Source organism: Barbus barbus (assembly GCF_936440315.1).
Source record: "Barbus barbus genome assembly, chromosome: 28".
NCBI classification, from domain to species: Eukaryota; Metazoa; Chordata; class Actinopteri; order Cypriniformes; family Cyprinidae; genus Barbus; species Barbus barbus.
This window is the reverse complement of record NC_136756.1, coordinates 17,405,076-17,419,817: the sequence shown is the minus strand read 5'-3', so window position 1 is coordinate 17,419,817 and position 14,742 is coordinate 17,405,076. Positions and strand designations below refer to the sequence as shown.

The 14,742-nt window shown below is 37.3% G+C and overlaps 1 protein-coding gene across 1 annotated transcript in view; it reads left to right on the top strand.

Moving 5' to 3' along the window:
• The window catches only part of LOC306847785 (cadherin EGF LAG seven-pass G-type receptor 3-like), a gene marked incomplete at its 3' end in the record, with an annotated part of 45,746 nt that extends 31,309 nt beyond the window's left edge, over window positions 1-14,437 (top strand). The window contains exons 16-36 of the mRNA XM_079381935.1: window positions 4-187; window positions 274-375; window positions 463-557; window positions 1,224-1,433; window positions 1,547-1,730; window positions 3,068-3,217; window positions 3,293-3,473; window positions 3,557-3,724; window positions 5,694-5,820; window positions 5,988-6,194; window positions 7,897-8,071; window positions 8,149-8,261; window positions 8,392-8,471; window positions 8,836-8,962; window positions 9,121-9,240; window positions 9,383-9,480; window positions 10,444-10,565; window positions 10,706-10,879; window positions 10,994-11,182; window positions 12,127-13,000; window positions 14,410-14,437. Coding sequence (XP_079238061.1) covers window positions 4-187; window positions 274-375; window positions 463-557; window positions 1,224-1,433; window positions 1,547-1,730; window positions 3,068-3,217; window positions 3,293-3,473; window positions 3,557-3,724; window positions 5,694-5,820; window positions 5,988-6,194; window positions 7,897-8,071; window positions 8,149-8,261; window positions 8,392-8,471; window positions 8,836-8,962; window positions 9,121-9,240; window positions 9,383-9,480; window positions 10,444-10,565; window positions 10,706-10,879; window positions 10,994-11,182; window positions 12,127-13,000; window positions 14,410-14,437 — 3,708 coding nt within the window. The remainder of the gene's footprint in view (window positions 1-3; window positions 188-273; window positions 376-462; window positions 558-1,223; window positions 1,434-1,546; window positions 1,731-3,067; window positions 3,218-3,292; window positions 3,474-3,556; window positions 3,725-5,693; window positions 5,821-5,987; window positions 6,195-7,896; window positions 8,072-8,148; window positions 8,262-8,391; window positions 8,472-8,835; window positions 8,963-9,120; window positions 9,241-9,382; window positions 9,481-10,443; window positions 10,566-10,705; window positions 10,880-10,993; window positions 11,183-12,126; window positions 13,001-14,409) is intronic.
• Between the last annotated feature and the right edge of the window lie 305 nt (window positions 14,438-14,742).

Below are 14,742 nucleotides of genomic sequence, written 5' to 3'. Positions count from 1 at the left end.
CAGGAGTTTCATTACCGACGGCGGGGCAGTGATGTCTGCCTGCCATGTGATTGCTATCCAGTGGGCTCCTTCTCAAGGTCATGTGACCCCGAGAGCGGCCAGTGCCAGTGCCGACCTGGAGTGATTGGCAGACAGTGTAACATGTGTGACAATCCATTTGCTGAGGTCACACAAACAGGCTGTGAAGGTACAGTAAATACCCATTCATCCAGCCATTAATCCTTTCATGTTCTCTCCACAATTGTTAATCATTTCCTCACCCGCTTTTCTTAGTAATCTATGATGGCTGTCCGAAGATCATAACATCAGCAATCTGGTGGCCCAGAACAAAGTTCAACCTGCCTGCTGCTGTCCCCTGTCCCAAAGGATCCGTAGGTGAGTGAGTCTGTAGAGTCACATCTGTGTCTTTTCTGTGTCTTTTCTGAAGTCCATCTAATGCATTCGTTCATCTCTTTTTCCAAGGAACTGCGATTCGGCACTGTGATGGAGAGAGAGTTTGGCTCGACCCTGATCTGTACAACTGCACCTCTCCTCCTTTTGTGGAGCTAAACACAGCTGTGAGAAACTATACCTCCACATTTACTATAATAAGGCCTATTGCATACACTTTTGTCAGAAACTTTTTCTGGGTTCTAACTTCCTACATTGAAGATTTTAATAAAATAAAATTTAAATTAGTGATTTTAAAATGAATTTTGGCATTTCAACATTAAAATGTGCTGCATTCAAATGCATTTTCATTTTGAATTGATTTTGGATTGATTTACTCTTACTAAGTTATTACTGTTTTTTTTTTTTTTTTGTATGCATGACGTATTGTTACAGCAAAGCTTATTTAAAATTTAAATATAGCAGAAATGAGCATGCATTTTGTTAATATTCAAAATTGACCAATACATTTAAAAAATCCAATATCATTCAACATCCATAATATTTATTTTAATAGAGCCCATACATTAAGAAGTGTTTCTTAGGATTTGTACTTTGCAAATTATCTCATGTCTTAATTGTATTTATATAATATCCAAAAATCATTATTCTACACAAAACTGAACCAAAACTCAAAAGTTACAAACTGCTTAATTGTCATAAATTGAATATGCATTATGCATAGCTCATGTTGACACAGGATGTGTGAAACAGGCCTAAGATCCATAACTTTTACACAGTTTTGGAGCTGCTTGTCTGTATTACATAACAATTTTTTCAATGTGTGTGTGTAGCTGGAGGCCTTAGAAAGAAATGAGACAGAACTCAACACCATCATTGAGAAAAAACTGGCCCATAAGCTTCGTGATGTCACAGAGGCAACAATCCGTCTCTATGGAAATGACCTTCTGATAGCTGAGCGGCTGCTGTCTCGCCTCCTGACCTTTGAGAGCCTCCAGTCAGGCTTCGGTTTGACAGCTACTCAGGATGCACATTTCAATGAGGTGTATATTACCTTAGGGAACTGATGAATAGCTGGAAATTTGACATTCAAATTTTATTGAGCTTGACAAGACCAGTTGATTAACGCGTTGCTTTGGTCTGTCTCTCTCCGCAGAATGTGTTGCGAGGCTGTAGTGTTTTGTTGGGTCCGGGCAGCGCTGCGTTGTGGAGGAGTCAAAGTTCAGGTCAGACTGGAGCGGCGGGATTGGCCGATCTGTTGGAGCAGTACGTCCGCATACTCGCCCAGAACATGAAACAGACCTACCTCAATCCTGTGGCACTCGTCGCCCCAAACATAGGTCAGCATCAATACACAACAAACATACAGAAGAAATAATTACTTTTATTCAGCAAGGATGCATTCAATTGATTTTTAAATTCTTATTTTCATAGATTAAAAAAAAAAGTTCAAATAAATGCTGTTCTTTATCAAAGAAAATACAAATCATAATAGGAAGTGTTCAGCATATCTGAATGATTTCTGGTGGGTTTTGAGGGAGTGCAAAGAGCCATGTTAGTCTCAGATTAACTTGACTGACCTCTGAAAATTGATTTCAGATAAAATGTTTTTCATTGCAACAGTCTTTGAAGCATTTCTGTTGATTTATTTATATTTGTTCATGAAGGATATTTAAACATCAATCCTCACTTTAAACAAATCTTAGTAAATTATATAATTCGGGAAATCCCCGAATCGATTCTTAATGGGCCTGCTTCACATAAGAGGATATGAATATTCACCTCTTGTCCTGAAGGTGTCACCATCTATAGATATACTTACCTGGCAGGGGAGACACCATGATCAAGAAGGCGGTTCACCCAGAGGAGGCTTGGCCACGGTGTGTGTGTTCACTGCTGTGTGTGTTCACTGCTGTGTGTGTGTGTGTGTGTGTGTGTGTGTGTTTTCACTGCTGTGTGTGTGCACGTTGGATGGGTTAAATGCAGAGCACGAATTCCGAGTATGGGTCACCATACTTGGCTGAATGTCACTTCACTTATCTTTCGAATTGCTCCACTAAAAAAAACAACTGTGTGCACCCTATTATTAATGTAGATGTGTATTTCAGTAATAAACTTAAGTATGAGAGTCAGTTACCAGCGTTTATATCAAAATATGGATCCCATGTCTGCAAAACTAACATTTTAAATGAAATATTGATAGCTAATCGATATCGAATCGAATCGAATCGAATCGAAATCGAATCGAAATCGAATCGAATCGAAACCATAAAAATAAGAATCGAATCGAATCGCAGAATTGGTTACAATACCCAGCCCTACTTATTAATAGTTATATTACTTGTATTTTATATATTTTATTTTTTATGTTTTTTGTAAAATAATGTGTGGCATATTAAGTTGCTTCAATCCAGTAAATATTCATTTTGTGTGTGACAAGCATAGCACTTTCACTTTGGAGGAGAGAGCGTCTTAGTCAGCTGATGGTGGGAAAAAGTAAATATTGGAAATAATCTGTCATGTGCAGTGTGAGGTGCAGTTGAGAAAGATCAATGTGAGACTAACACCTGCAGAGTACACCTCGGGTAGAATCAGCAGAAAAACTGCAGCACTACAGAGAGCAGATCTATTAAAATAATCCTGTAGTTCACACAGTGTGTGTGTTTGTATTTTGCAGTCATGACTCTGGATCGCGTTGACAACCACACACACGTGCGGCGACGTTTTCCACGGTATCACAGTACTCTGTTCCGAGGTCAAGTGCTTTGGGACGCTCACACACATGTTGTGCTGCCCCCTACTGCACTAGTGTCACAGCGCAACTTCTGTATGTATCACATATACACAGTCTTTAAACCCATTTACAAGGCTTAAAAGCATTGAGCAATAAATCTGTGTTTAGTTTCAGCTCCATCTCCTGCTGGCCCTGTGAACCTGTTGGCCAATCAGACGTTAGAAGCAACAGCAGCGCGGCGTTCTTTGTCACTGCAAGAGGCACCAGTCTCCATTGTCATCCTCCTCATTTATCGAAGCCTAGGGGCCGCACTTCCCCCTAAATACCACACAGACCGTCGTGGCATTAGGTTAGAAAGAAATAGACAACACACGGATCACTGTGATCTGGGAGTGTGATTGTCTTTCTAATAATCCATGTGCTTCTCTGCAGGTTACCCAGACACCCTGTATTGAACTCGCCTGTCGTGAGTGTTTCTGTGTACAATAACCAGACATTCGTGGAGGGTTTTCTGGACACTCCGGTCCTGCTGGAGTTCCGTCTTCTAGAGACCAGCAACCGCAGCAAACCACTGTGTGTGCAGTGGAATCACAGCAGCCCGTAAGTCTGTGTTTGCTGTCTTTGTTTACTCAATATCATGTCTCAAGGACAAACAAAACCACTGTTAAAGGAATAATTCACCTTAAAAAAAATAAAAATTCTGCCATCATTTACTCACTCTCATGTTGTTCCAAACCTGTATAAGTTTCTTTCTTATGTTGAACTCAGAAGATATTTTGAAGAATTTTGAAAAATCAAACAGTTGTGGTCCCCACTGACTTACAAAGAAGGGGAAAGAAATACTATGGAAGCCAATGGGGACCATCAACTGTTTGATTACCAGCATTCTTTAAAATATCATCTTTTATGTTCAACATAAGAAAGAAACACCCACAGGTTTGGAACCACATGGAGTAAATGATGACAAAATGTTAATTTTTGAGGTGAACTATCCCTTTAAAGCACCATCGGTTGACCAAACCATTACATTGCACTGCTGGTCAATAGGTTGGAATAATTCAGTCTCTAATACGCTGATTTGTTGCTCAATTATTAAAGGTGGAGTAAGCAATTTCTGGAAGCCAACATCTCCAAAACAAACACGCCCCTACCCCAAAAGGGTCTCGCCCCTGTTTTGATAATGCCCCACACATACGTAATCTATGCAACCCAGGTAACGATTAGTTCTGTGAAACAAAGCAAAACGATGTGTTTAAAGAGAATAAAAAATTATATCAAAAAGATTGGTTCTGTCTGTTGTTTATTAATTCAAGTGGTGATGTTCTACAATGTTGTCCTTTGACGCTGTACGTAATCATGTCACTGGAATTCAAGTGATCATCACTGTCACAACGTGCAGTGAGTCAGGGAACTTACCAGTGACCAAATTCGTGTACACGATCAACTTAGTCACGAGCTCGGGAGCTAGGGAGCTGATTGAGACGCACCCAGTGTCTACACTGGATGCTGCGCAGCGCAACAAATCTCCAACAGAGAACTGCTGCCGCGTTCTATTTATGACGTACTGACACAAATTTCAAATTATTTTCAATGGTCGCTTTATTGTGTCCAGTGTAGGCAGACTTTAGCTGTTGCATCGCAGCGCATCCGGTGTAGAAACGGTGTTACTAACCTATCGAGAAGAACCATAGCAACCTCGGCGTCCGATCGCAGGCCTTCCGCTCCTTGAGTTCTCTCCAGCGCTGGAAAGCTGATCCGATATTTACACGGGTCTTTTTTATCCGCCATTTTTACCTTTTTGTCACTCTCTCTTTCATATCATGAGTAGACACGCCCCTTACTGCTGATTGGCTACAAGTTTGTTTTGGTACTCGGCCCCGACTCAGTTTTAAAATGACATACTCCACCTTTAATAATGGTTCTTATTATTATACATTTTTAAAACAGTTAATAAAACGGCTTAATGTTTTCATGGAAATCGTGATACCTTCTTCAGGATTCATTAATAAACAAAGTAAAACAAACAGCATTTATTTGAAATAGAAATCTTTCTTTCTTTTTTTAATCTACCTTACCTTGATACAGTAATTATAATCTATCAAGGTTTCCACAAAATATTAAACAGTGAGACCAGTTTTCAACATGTATCATCCAGTGATCATCCTTATCCCCTTGGCGTGGGGACTTTGGAGTGAGCAGGGCACGTGCGTGTAGTTATTTAGTCAAACCAAAAAATGACACCAAAAAATGTCCCAACATTTCGGGTTGTATATGAAGGATTGTGTGACACTGAAGCCTGCACTGTAATGGCTGCTGAAAATTCAGCTTTGTCATCACAGGAATACATTTTATTTCAAAATATATTAAATTAGAAAACAGTTATTTAAAATTGTAAAAATATTTCACATTATTACTGCTTTATATTTGATCATATTAATGCAGCTTTGTTGAGTGTATTTGACTTCTTTCAAAAGCATTAAAAAATCTTACAGATGGCAGACCTTTGAATGGTAGTCTGTATTCTTCTTGTAAGGAATAACCAGTAAATGCTCTGAATGTGTGTGTTCAGTGTATCAGCAGGAGGCTGCTGGACTGTGAGGGACTGTAGTGTGGTCTATAGGAACACTTCACATGTTCGCTGTCAGTGCCACAGACTGGGAACGTTTGGAGTCCTTATGGACAGTTCACAGAGAGAGGTGATGTACATGCGCACACACACACATACAGAACAAAGAACTATCAAGGCCACATCACTGAAAAGCTATTCTTTACAAGAAATATTCACGTTTTTCAAGAATCTAATACTACATAGGCGCCGTTGCTGATATGTTTTCCCTTCTCTCTCTCTCTGTTTGCTAAGCAGCAGTTAGAGGGTGACCTGGAGACCCTCGCCATAGTAACGTACTCCTCGCTCTCAGTTTCCATGGCGGCATTGTTGCTAACAGTGGTGGTTTTATCGTGCCTGAGGGGACTGAAATCAAACACACGCAGCATTCATTCCAACATGGCTGCCGCTACGCTCCTCTCCCACCTCACATACCTGCTGGGCATCAACCAGACGGAACAACAGGTCAGAGAAGAGAGATGTCTGTCTGTGTCTGAATCTAAATGTGGGTTAGTGAGACAGACAAAGAAAGTTTGGGTGGGCTCGAAGAAAAAAACACTGTAAGAGACAAGCACAATCTGTATAGTTTCCTTTGTGTTGAACGTACATTGTTATTTGTAGATTGGAGTCCAAAATAGAATAAATAGATACAGCACATAAATTTTTTAATAATAAATAAATAAATCTGCATTAAATTGTTTAAAAGTAACATGAAAAGACATTTATAATTTTGAAGTATTTCTATTTCATATAAATGCTGTTCTTTTGAACTTTCTATTTAAGAATTTTGAAAGAAAATGTATCATGGCTTTCAAAAAAATATTAAGCAGCACAACTGTTAATAATCAACACTGATGATAATAATAATAATAATAAATGTTTCTTGAGCAGCAATTCAGCATATTAGAATGATATGTGACGCTGAAGACTGGAGTAATGACTGCTGAAAATTCAGCTTTGCCATCAGAATAAATTACATTTTTAATTATATTGTAATAGAAACATTTATACAATACAGTGTTGATTCAAACATTATATAAATATATAATTTTTTAAAAAATTCTCTCTCTCTCTCTATATATATATATATATATATATATATATATATATATATATATATATATATATATATATATATAGTAAAAAATTTAAAAAATACAAGCATTGTATATTTAAATAATGTATATAATGTTAAATATAATAATATTAAATATAAACAGTAAGTATTACACACACACACACATATATATAGTAAATAAAATTCATTATATGATCAGTTATTTTTCTTTGTTTTAGAAGCTTCAGCTTTGTTTATTTTCCATTTTGAATAGAAAAACTCCCCGTTTTTTACAGTGGTATTAGACATTTAGAGCCACTTTATATTTAAAAGCTTTTATAAAGGCAAGTGTAACAGCAGGTATTAAAGATCATGAATAGTTCAGTAGAAAGCGAGCTGATTGTCAGGATAAAGCACTTGGCAGCTTGAATATGATTTATCATTCAGAAACTGACATTTCAGCCATTAGCGCAATATGGTACAAAAGCCACTTACACTACACAGTGAGCTGGGAACCAGACGTTATTAAACACTTTTCTTGACACAGACACTCTCTCTGTATCTCTCTCGTCCTCAGACAGACACTCACACATTAGTTCTCTTTCTAAAGCAGGTTAACACCATTTTTAACAGACGTTATTCTCAGGAGTGCAAACCACTCACACTAAAAGCCTGTTACTGCTGAGTTCATTCATTTCAACCGCTGTACTGGGATGTGAGTGTGTATGTGATAGAGTATGTGTTCATTCATAATTCATCTTCTCTCTCGAACATTGTCTTTGCTGGCATGTATTGATTTTAGACCTTAGATTCTGTTTTTTGGACATGCACTGCAGAGAGCATTCAGGAAGTGGTGGGAATGAGATCGGGAAATGATTTAAGCTGGATTTAAACTCACTACACCCAAATGAGCACCACATCTCAGAACACTTGTGCATACAACAAAGCCACAGCATCTCCCACTTTTATCAGGCCAAGAACACAATAGAAAGAAATATTCTTTTAATGTAGTATAAAACTAATGTTTTTTTTTATGCATGCAATATGCTGTTATTGTCTTTTCTCTGGTCTAATTGGTTCATTCTGTCTGATTCTCTCTGATTGGTGCAGTTCCTGTGCACGGTGGTTGCGATTCTGCTCCATTACTTCTTTATGTCGGCATTTGCGTGGCTGTTTGTGGAAGCTCTTCATATTTACCGTATGCAAACAGAAGCGAGAAACATCAACTATGGAGCCATGAGATTCTACTATGCTATTGGCTGGGGAGTCCCTGCTATCATTACAGGTATGTGAACACACTCACTCACTCACACACACACACTTTCATGCAGATATACTCTGTGACATGTATGTGTGCTGCAGGGCTGGCGGTCGGGTTGGATCCAGAGGGGTATGGCAACCCAGATTTCTGCTGGATCTCCATGTACGATAAGCTCATGTGGAGCTTTGCAGGACCAGTTAGCGTCGTCATCCTGGTACTGTGCTCTTCAGTGTGTTTGTGTTGTTTGCCCCATTTAAGGGTTTTTATTTGTCTTTGTAATTCTCTCTCTGGATGTGTGAAGTACTGTAATGATTGTCTAAATTGACAAATCTCTCTGTTTACAGATGAATGGTGGGATGTTTTTAATGGTCCTGCGTATGACATGCAACCCCACTCAGAAGGAGATAAAGAAGCTGCCCGTGATGTGAGTACGACATGCATGTGTTCAGGAACAATCAATATGGAAAGTGGGAGGGGAAACATAAATTCATCATCATGAATATTATTTAGGTGACCCCAAAAAATGAAAGTTCTGTCATAATTTACTCACCTTCAAAACAAACGAAGACGTTTTAAAACCAAAGTTAGCATTTTTTCTTTACACCCCAACCAAAAATGATATTATATTATATTATTTTCCAAAGATTGTGAAAGTTATACTGGGTATAATGGTGCTTCTTCTCTGCATGTGTTTCTAGCGTCAAATTGAGTCAAATTTTCAGCACAGAATTTATCTCTTTATTCTACATTAATTCCTTTTATTCTATTTCTCTCTCTCTATCTCTCAGTTCTACTATCCGCAGTGCCTTCCTCCTGTTATTATTGAGTTCATGTGTTTGGTTGTTTGGTCTTATGGCTGTTAATAACAGTGTCCTGGCGTTCCACTACCTGTTCATTGTTCTCTGTTGCGTACAGGTAAGTGTGCACTGGCTCTTACTCATCTCCTCTTTGGTGCGTGTTTGTGTGCTTGAGTTCGTCATTGTCATTTTTGCATTTTTTTACCCTGTACACTTTGACAGTTGTGTTCTAAATAATATGTAGCATAATATCGTTCTCTTACTCACGTGTCTCAGGGATTGGCTGTACTGTTGGTTTTTACTATCCTGAACTCTGAGGTGCAGGAGGCCTGGAAACTGGCCTGTCTGGGCAAGAAAAGCCCCAGTGAGGAACCTTCCAGACCTCCACAGATTACAGTTAGTGAACACAAACATACATATTATCATATGACCCCCGACACATGCACAGTTTTACACACACATCTTTAACACAAACCCATATTTGACCTCATGGAGTGAAAATAAGCATGTGGATTTGTAACCTGCTGTATGTGTGCAGGGCCAAAACCCCTACAATAGCGCCTCCCTGCTGGAGCAGAGCGGATTACACCGAATCACACTCGGAACTTCAACCATCTCTTCAGTCAGCAGTGCTAGGTCTGTCAACACATCAACACATCAGTTTCAGATTCACAATTCTTAAAATGATGTATACCTAAAAATAAGCACATTTGAAAATAAATAAGGTATGATATGTGTAGGAAAAATATTGGTGATATTTTAAAATAAGGTGGGATGAACTAACAATGAACTAGGTATTTTACTGTATTTTTTTACTATGCTATGTTATTATAAATATATATTAATTTTAATAAATGTTATAAATATGTTCATTGTTAATTCATAACAAATAGTGTCATTTTAATTCATGTAAAGTTTTATAGCTGTATTATAGTATTATACTATTCACTCAAATTCTTATGCTTATAATATACACTACTGTTTAGGGTTAGTGAGATTTGTTTGTTTATTTATTTAAATTTATTATTTAATTAATCTTTTATTATTTTATGCATTTAAATTGATCAAAAGTGACAGTAAAGACTTTCACAAGAAATCTATTTCAAATAAATGATGTTCCACCAAAGTAAATGTTTTTGATCACAAAATCAGCATATTAGAATGACTTTGAAGGATCATGTGACACTGAAGACTGGAGCAACGGCTGCTGAAAATTCAGCGTTGCCAACACACGAAAAAAAATACATTTTAAAATATGTTCAAATAGAAAACAGTTATATAAATTGTAATAATATTTTACAATATTACTGTATTTACCATATTTTTGACCAAATAAATGCAGCCTTGATGAGCATAAGAGTTTTTTCAACAACATTAAAATAAATAGAGACCACATACTTTTGAGCAGTGTATTTTGTATTAAAATAGATTGTATATCACTTTCTTATTTTAATATTGTACATTATACATCATTTGTAAACTGAACTGTGAAAACGTAAAAATTTTTGTTAAAATACATTTTTGTTGTCTACCTACTGTATGCATCTGTATGTAGCAAACTGAAAGCCTGAGTAAAGTTGGCGTATATGTTTTTCTCAGGGAGAATCTCTTGGCACGGCAGACTCTAGAGCACACTCTTGGTCACACAGGGGCAACTGACCTGGACGTGGCAATGTTTCACCGCAACGGAGGTACACTAACACACAATAACCTGCATGCATGTACGTATTCACACTTACACACACTCCTTAACTGCTCACTGGTCATTCTTTATTCTTCATTCTTTAATTCTAGTGTTTGTGACCATGTCATGTCAGAATTAGTGTCATTTAGTTTATCTATTCTTCTGGTTGTCTGTCAGGTGAGGACTCAGACTCAGATTCTGATCTCTCGCTGGAAGAGGAGCGGAGTTTGTCCATCCCTTCATCAGAGAGCGAAGACAATGTGCGCCTGCGTGGACGCATCCAGCGGCGCTTCAAACGGACTGGTCACGGCGAACGTTTGCTCACAGAGCCCACCCACAATGGTGAAAAAGGTACCGATATTATTGTTGCAGTTGTCCATGAGTTATTGTTATTGAAGCCAAAGGAGTGAAGAAACTTAGTTTGTGATACCCAACTGTTAGTGTATGGAATTGTTTATGTGTCAGATCTGGATGGCAATGACCTGCTCTCCTATTGGCCAGCACTGGAAGGCTGTGAGGCACACTCACTGCAGAAATGGGGCTCAGAGCGCCGCCTAGGGGGCGACTACAGCAAGGATGCAGCTAATAACAACCAGCCAGAAGCAGCCCTGACCAGTGGAGATGAGAACGGACTCACACACAGACACCGCAAGGGTGAGGCACACACATTTATTTAAAATATTATCCAATATTGGCCAGCAATGATACTTATTCCTTCTTATTCTTTTTTTTTTTAATTTAGATGACTTCTGCCGTCATCAAATGCTTACGTAAAGCTAAACTTTTAGAAGCTTAAAAACTAATTTAACAACACTACACACTATAATGGCTACTGCCTGTTATCTGGGTTGTTATTGATATTATTATAGTTAACTAAAACTGAAGTCATAGTAAGTAATGAACTGAAATAAAATAAAATATTAATTGAACATAATTGACTTAAATCAACAGAAATAAAAATAAAATATTTTAAAATATTAAACTTATTTTTTCATCTAACTTTTTATTCAGCTAGTTGCCAAGGTTACGTTTCTCATTTTCATTGGTTTAACTTGATGTACTAAAATAACTAAAACTGTTAATAAAACTATGCTCTCATGTTAAAAAAATTAATAAAAATGGCAAAAATGCACAACTCAATTACTATAACTTTAATTAAAATTAAAATAAAAACTGTAAATATAAAAACAAAACCTAATTCAAAATATTAATATAAGCTATAACAGTAGCTCAATGATATTAAAATAACACTGGCCAATATTATTATAATTTTTTTGTTTGTTTCCCCTATTTTTATTTTGTAGTGAATCTCAAAATCCATTTTTCACAATGCACATTATAAGGCTGTGATGTCTAAATTCACTTGTAGCATTTTACAGTATTTCTTAATTTAGAAATAATTTAGAAATAAAATAATTGTATTTTCATTTAATTTTTATTAAGAAAATATTTTACAAATGAAATATTATAATTCTGTTAATCTTAATTTATTGGTTATCTGCTTTTATATGAAAATAGTTATTGGTTTTCATGTACTGGCAGAATTTTAATATCGGTGCAAGTAAGCCATACTAAACCCCTCTGCATCCATTTCTCAGGAATCCTAAAGAATCGTCTGGGCTGCCCTCCTGCTCTGCAGGGCCTGTCTGCCATGGGTCGCGCTCCCAGCGAGATGTCTTGGTACAGGACCTCCACATTGGGTCACAGAGGCGTCCCAGCCGCTTCCTATGGTCGTATGTACTCCGGCACTGGCTCACTGTCCCAACCTGCTTCCCGATACTCTTCCCGTGAACACCTGGATTCGCTTTCGCGACGCCAGCGTTCTCGTGACAACCTCGACCTGCTGCCGAGACGACGCGAGCTTGGTGCCGAACACCTGGGTGGGTCCAGAGAGAGGCTGGGCCCCGTTCACAGTATCCATGCCTCCAGGGAAGATCTGGTGGGCAGGGGGGGTATGGTGGGTTTAATGGGGGTGGAGGGTTCGTTAAGTGGTTCGAGAACGCAGCTTAACACTCTAACAAGGCAACAGGCCTCTCGAGAGCACCTCGGAGGGGCTCTTATGAGCAGTCGGTCTCGGGAGCAGTTGGAATCTAACGGTGGAGCGCAGCCCTGCAGGGAGTGGCTGAGAACCCTGCCGCCCCGACAGCTCTCACACCCTGAGCCACACCCACCCTCCTCACCCCCTCCACCAATCACAGAGGAACCCCAGGAAACCCTGGCCTCTCACCGTGGTCGCCTAGACTCCGCTCCCCCATGTAGGTACCCGCCATCTGCAGCTGCACCTGGAGCCCCGTCCAGTCGCCCACCCTCTAGTGAACACCTGGATATCCTCTCCTCCATACTTGCCTCCTTCAGCTCCTCTGTCTTAACCCCGCCCCCTAACCCTGTCGCTGCCTCGGCGGGCCCCTCCCCTTCCCCGCCTCCTCTCTCTGCAACCTCTCAAAGTGTCTCTGAAGTGTCACCTGACTCTGAGTAAGTCCAGCCCCTGTTTTGTCTCATTTTGTTTTCCTCATTTGTTTCATGGTCATCCTTGGTTCTGTTCAGTTACAAAATGTCAAAGCTGCTCTTTTCCATAAAGAAAAATGCATGGTGATCCGTTGCAAATTTTGTGTGGTTTTCTCTTTCGCTCTTTATTTTTTATTTAATTTTTTTATTTACAAGTGAAAAACATGAAACGTGAAAATTGCTTTTAAAAATAAAAAACATCCTAAACAATATAAATATATGAATTAGAAAATATTAATGTGTGTGTGGGCATAACATTATTTAAAAAATTAAAAGTTTTTATTATAATAGTCCTAATTAATAATAACACAAATAATAATAAAAATAATAATGCTATTTTTTATTTTAGTTTAACCTTATAAAATATAAAAAACATTCTAAACTATATGAATATATTAAAATATATACTTTTACTATTATATATATATATATATATATATATATATATATTAGTGCTGTCAAACGATTAATTGCATCCAAAATAAATGTTTTTGTTTGCATAATATACGTGTTCTGTGTATAGTTATGTATATATGAATGCACACACATAAGTACATATTTTGAAAATATTTACATGTCTGTATTTATATTCATATAATTTATATTATATATAAATATATTTAATATATAAACATACCATATTTTTCTGAAATATATACATGCGTGTGTGTGTATTTATATTTACATAAATATATACAGTACACGTAAACAAAAACTTTTATTTTTAATGAGATTAATTGTGATTAATCCTTTGACAGCACAATGCGTGTATACATACATATATATATATATATATATATATATATATATATATATAATGTATGTATGTATGTATATATGTATATATATATATATATATATATATATATATATATATATATATATATATATATATATATATATATATATATATATATATATTCATATTGTTTGTAATTACTTGTAGGTAATAAATTACTTGGAGCATCTTGGAGACGTTGCCTCAGTTCTTCTGGATTAGTCTGTTTCAGTTTGTTCTGTCATTCCAGACAGACTGGATGATGAGGAGATCAGATCTCTGTCTGGAGCACTGGCTGTTGTTATACTCCTTGTAAAAATCTCACTGGATTATTACAATTAATGGCAAAATAAATGTTTGAAAATTTAAACTTATATTTCCTACTGACACACTACAGAAAAAGATAGAAATAACTGACTTAAAACCATTTTTTAGCTGGTGAAAATACTAGTGTTCTAATTATCTTGGCCACCACTCTATATAAATAAAAGATTTAAATATGTAATATAAATATCAATAGCAATAAAATAAAAAAAAGTACAGGACGACATTATTGACAATATATCTCATTCTGTCTTTTTCTTTTTTCTCTTTATAGAGTTAACAGAAGTGATGGACAATCTTGATGATTCCTTCTCAGACCCATAATGCACCTTTGCAGATGGGCTCAAGAATCACAGAACATAGCCGATCGGAGTGTTCAGGACTCCTACTTCACTCGGGAAAAGCGTAGGACGTGAGAGTGAAGTTGTTCATCAAGGGCTTGAGATATCACCCTCCTGAGAACAGACAGGAAATCAGACCAGAGAAGGTGATTTCTATGATTTTCAATTAATCCAAACTACAAACCTCAGATTTCAGACCAACAGCTGAGAGGACTGGTCAGAGACAAAGAGAGAGAGAGACAAAAAAAACTGTACAGAACATTTTT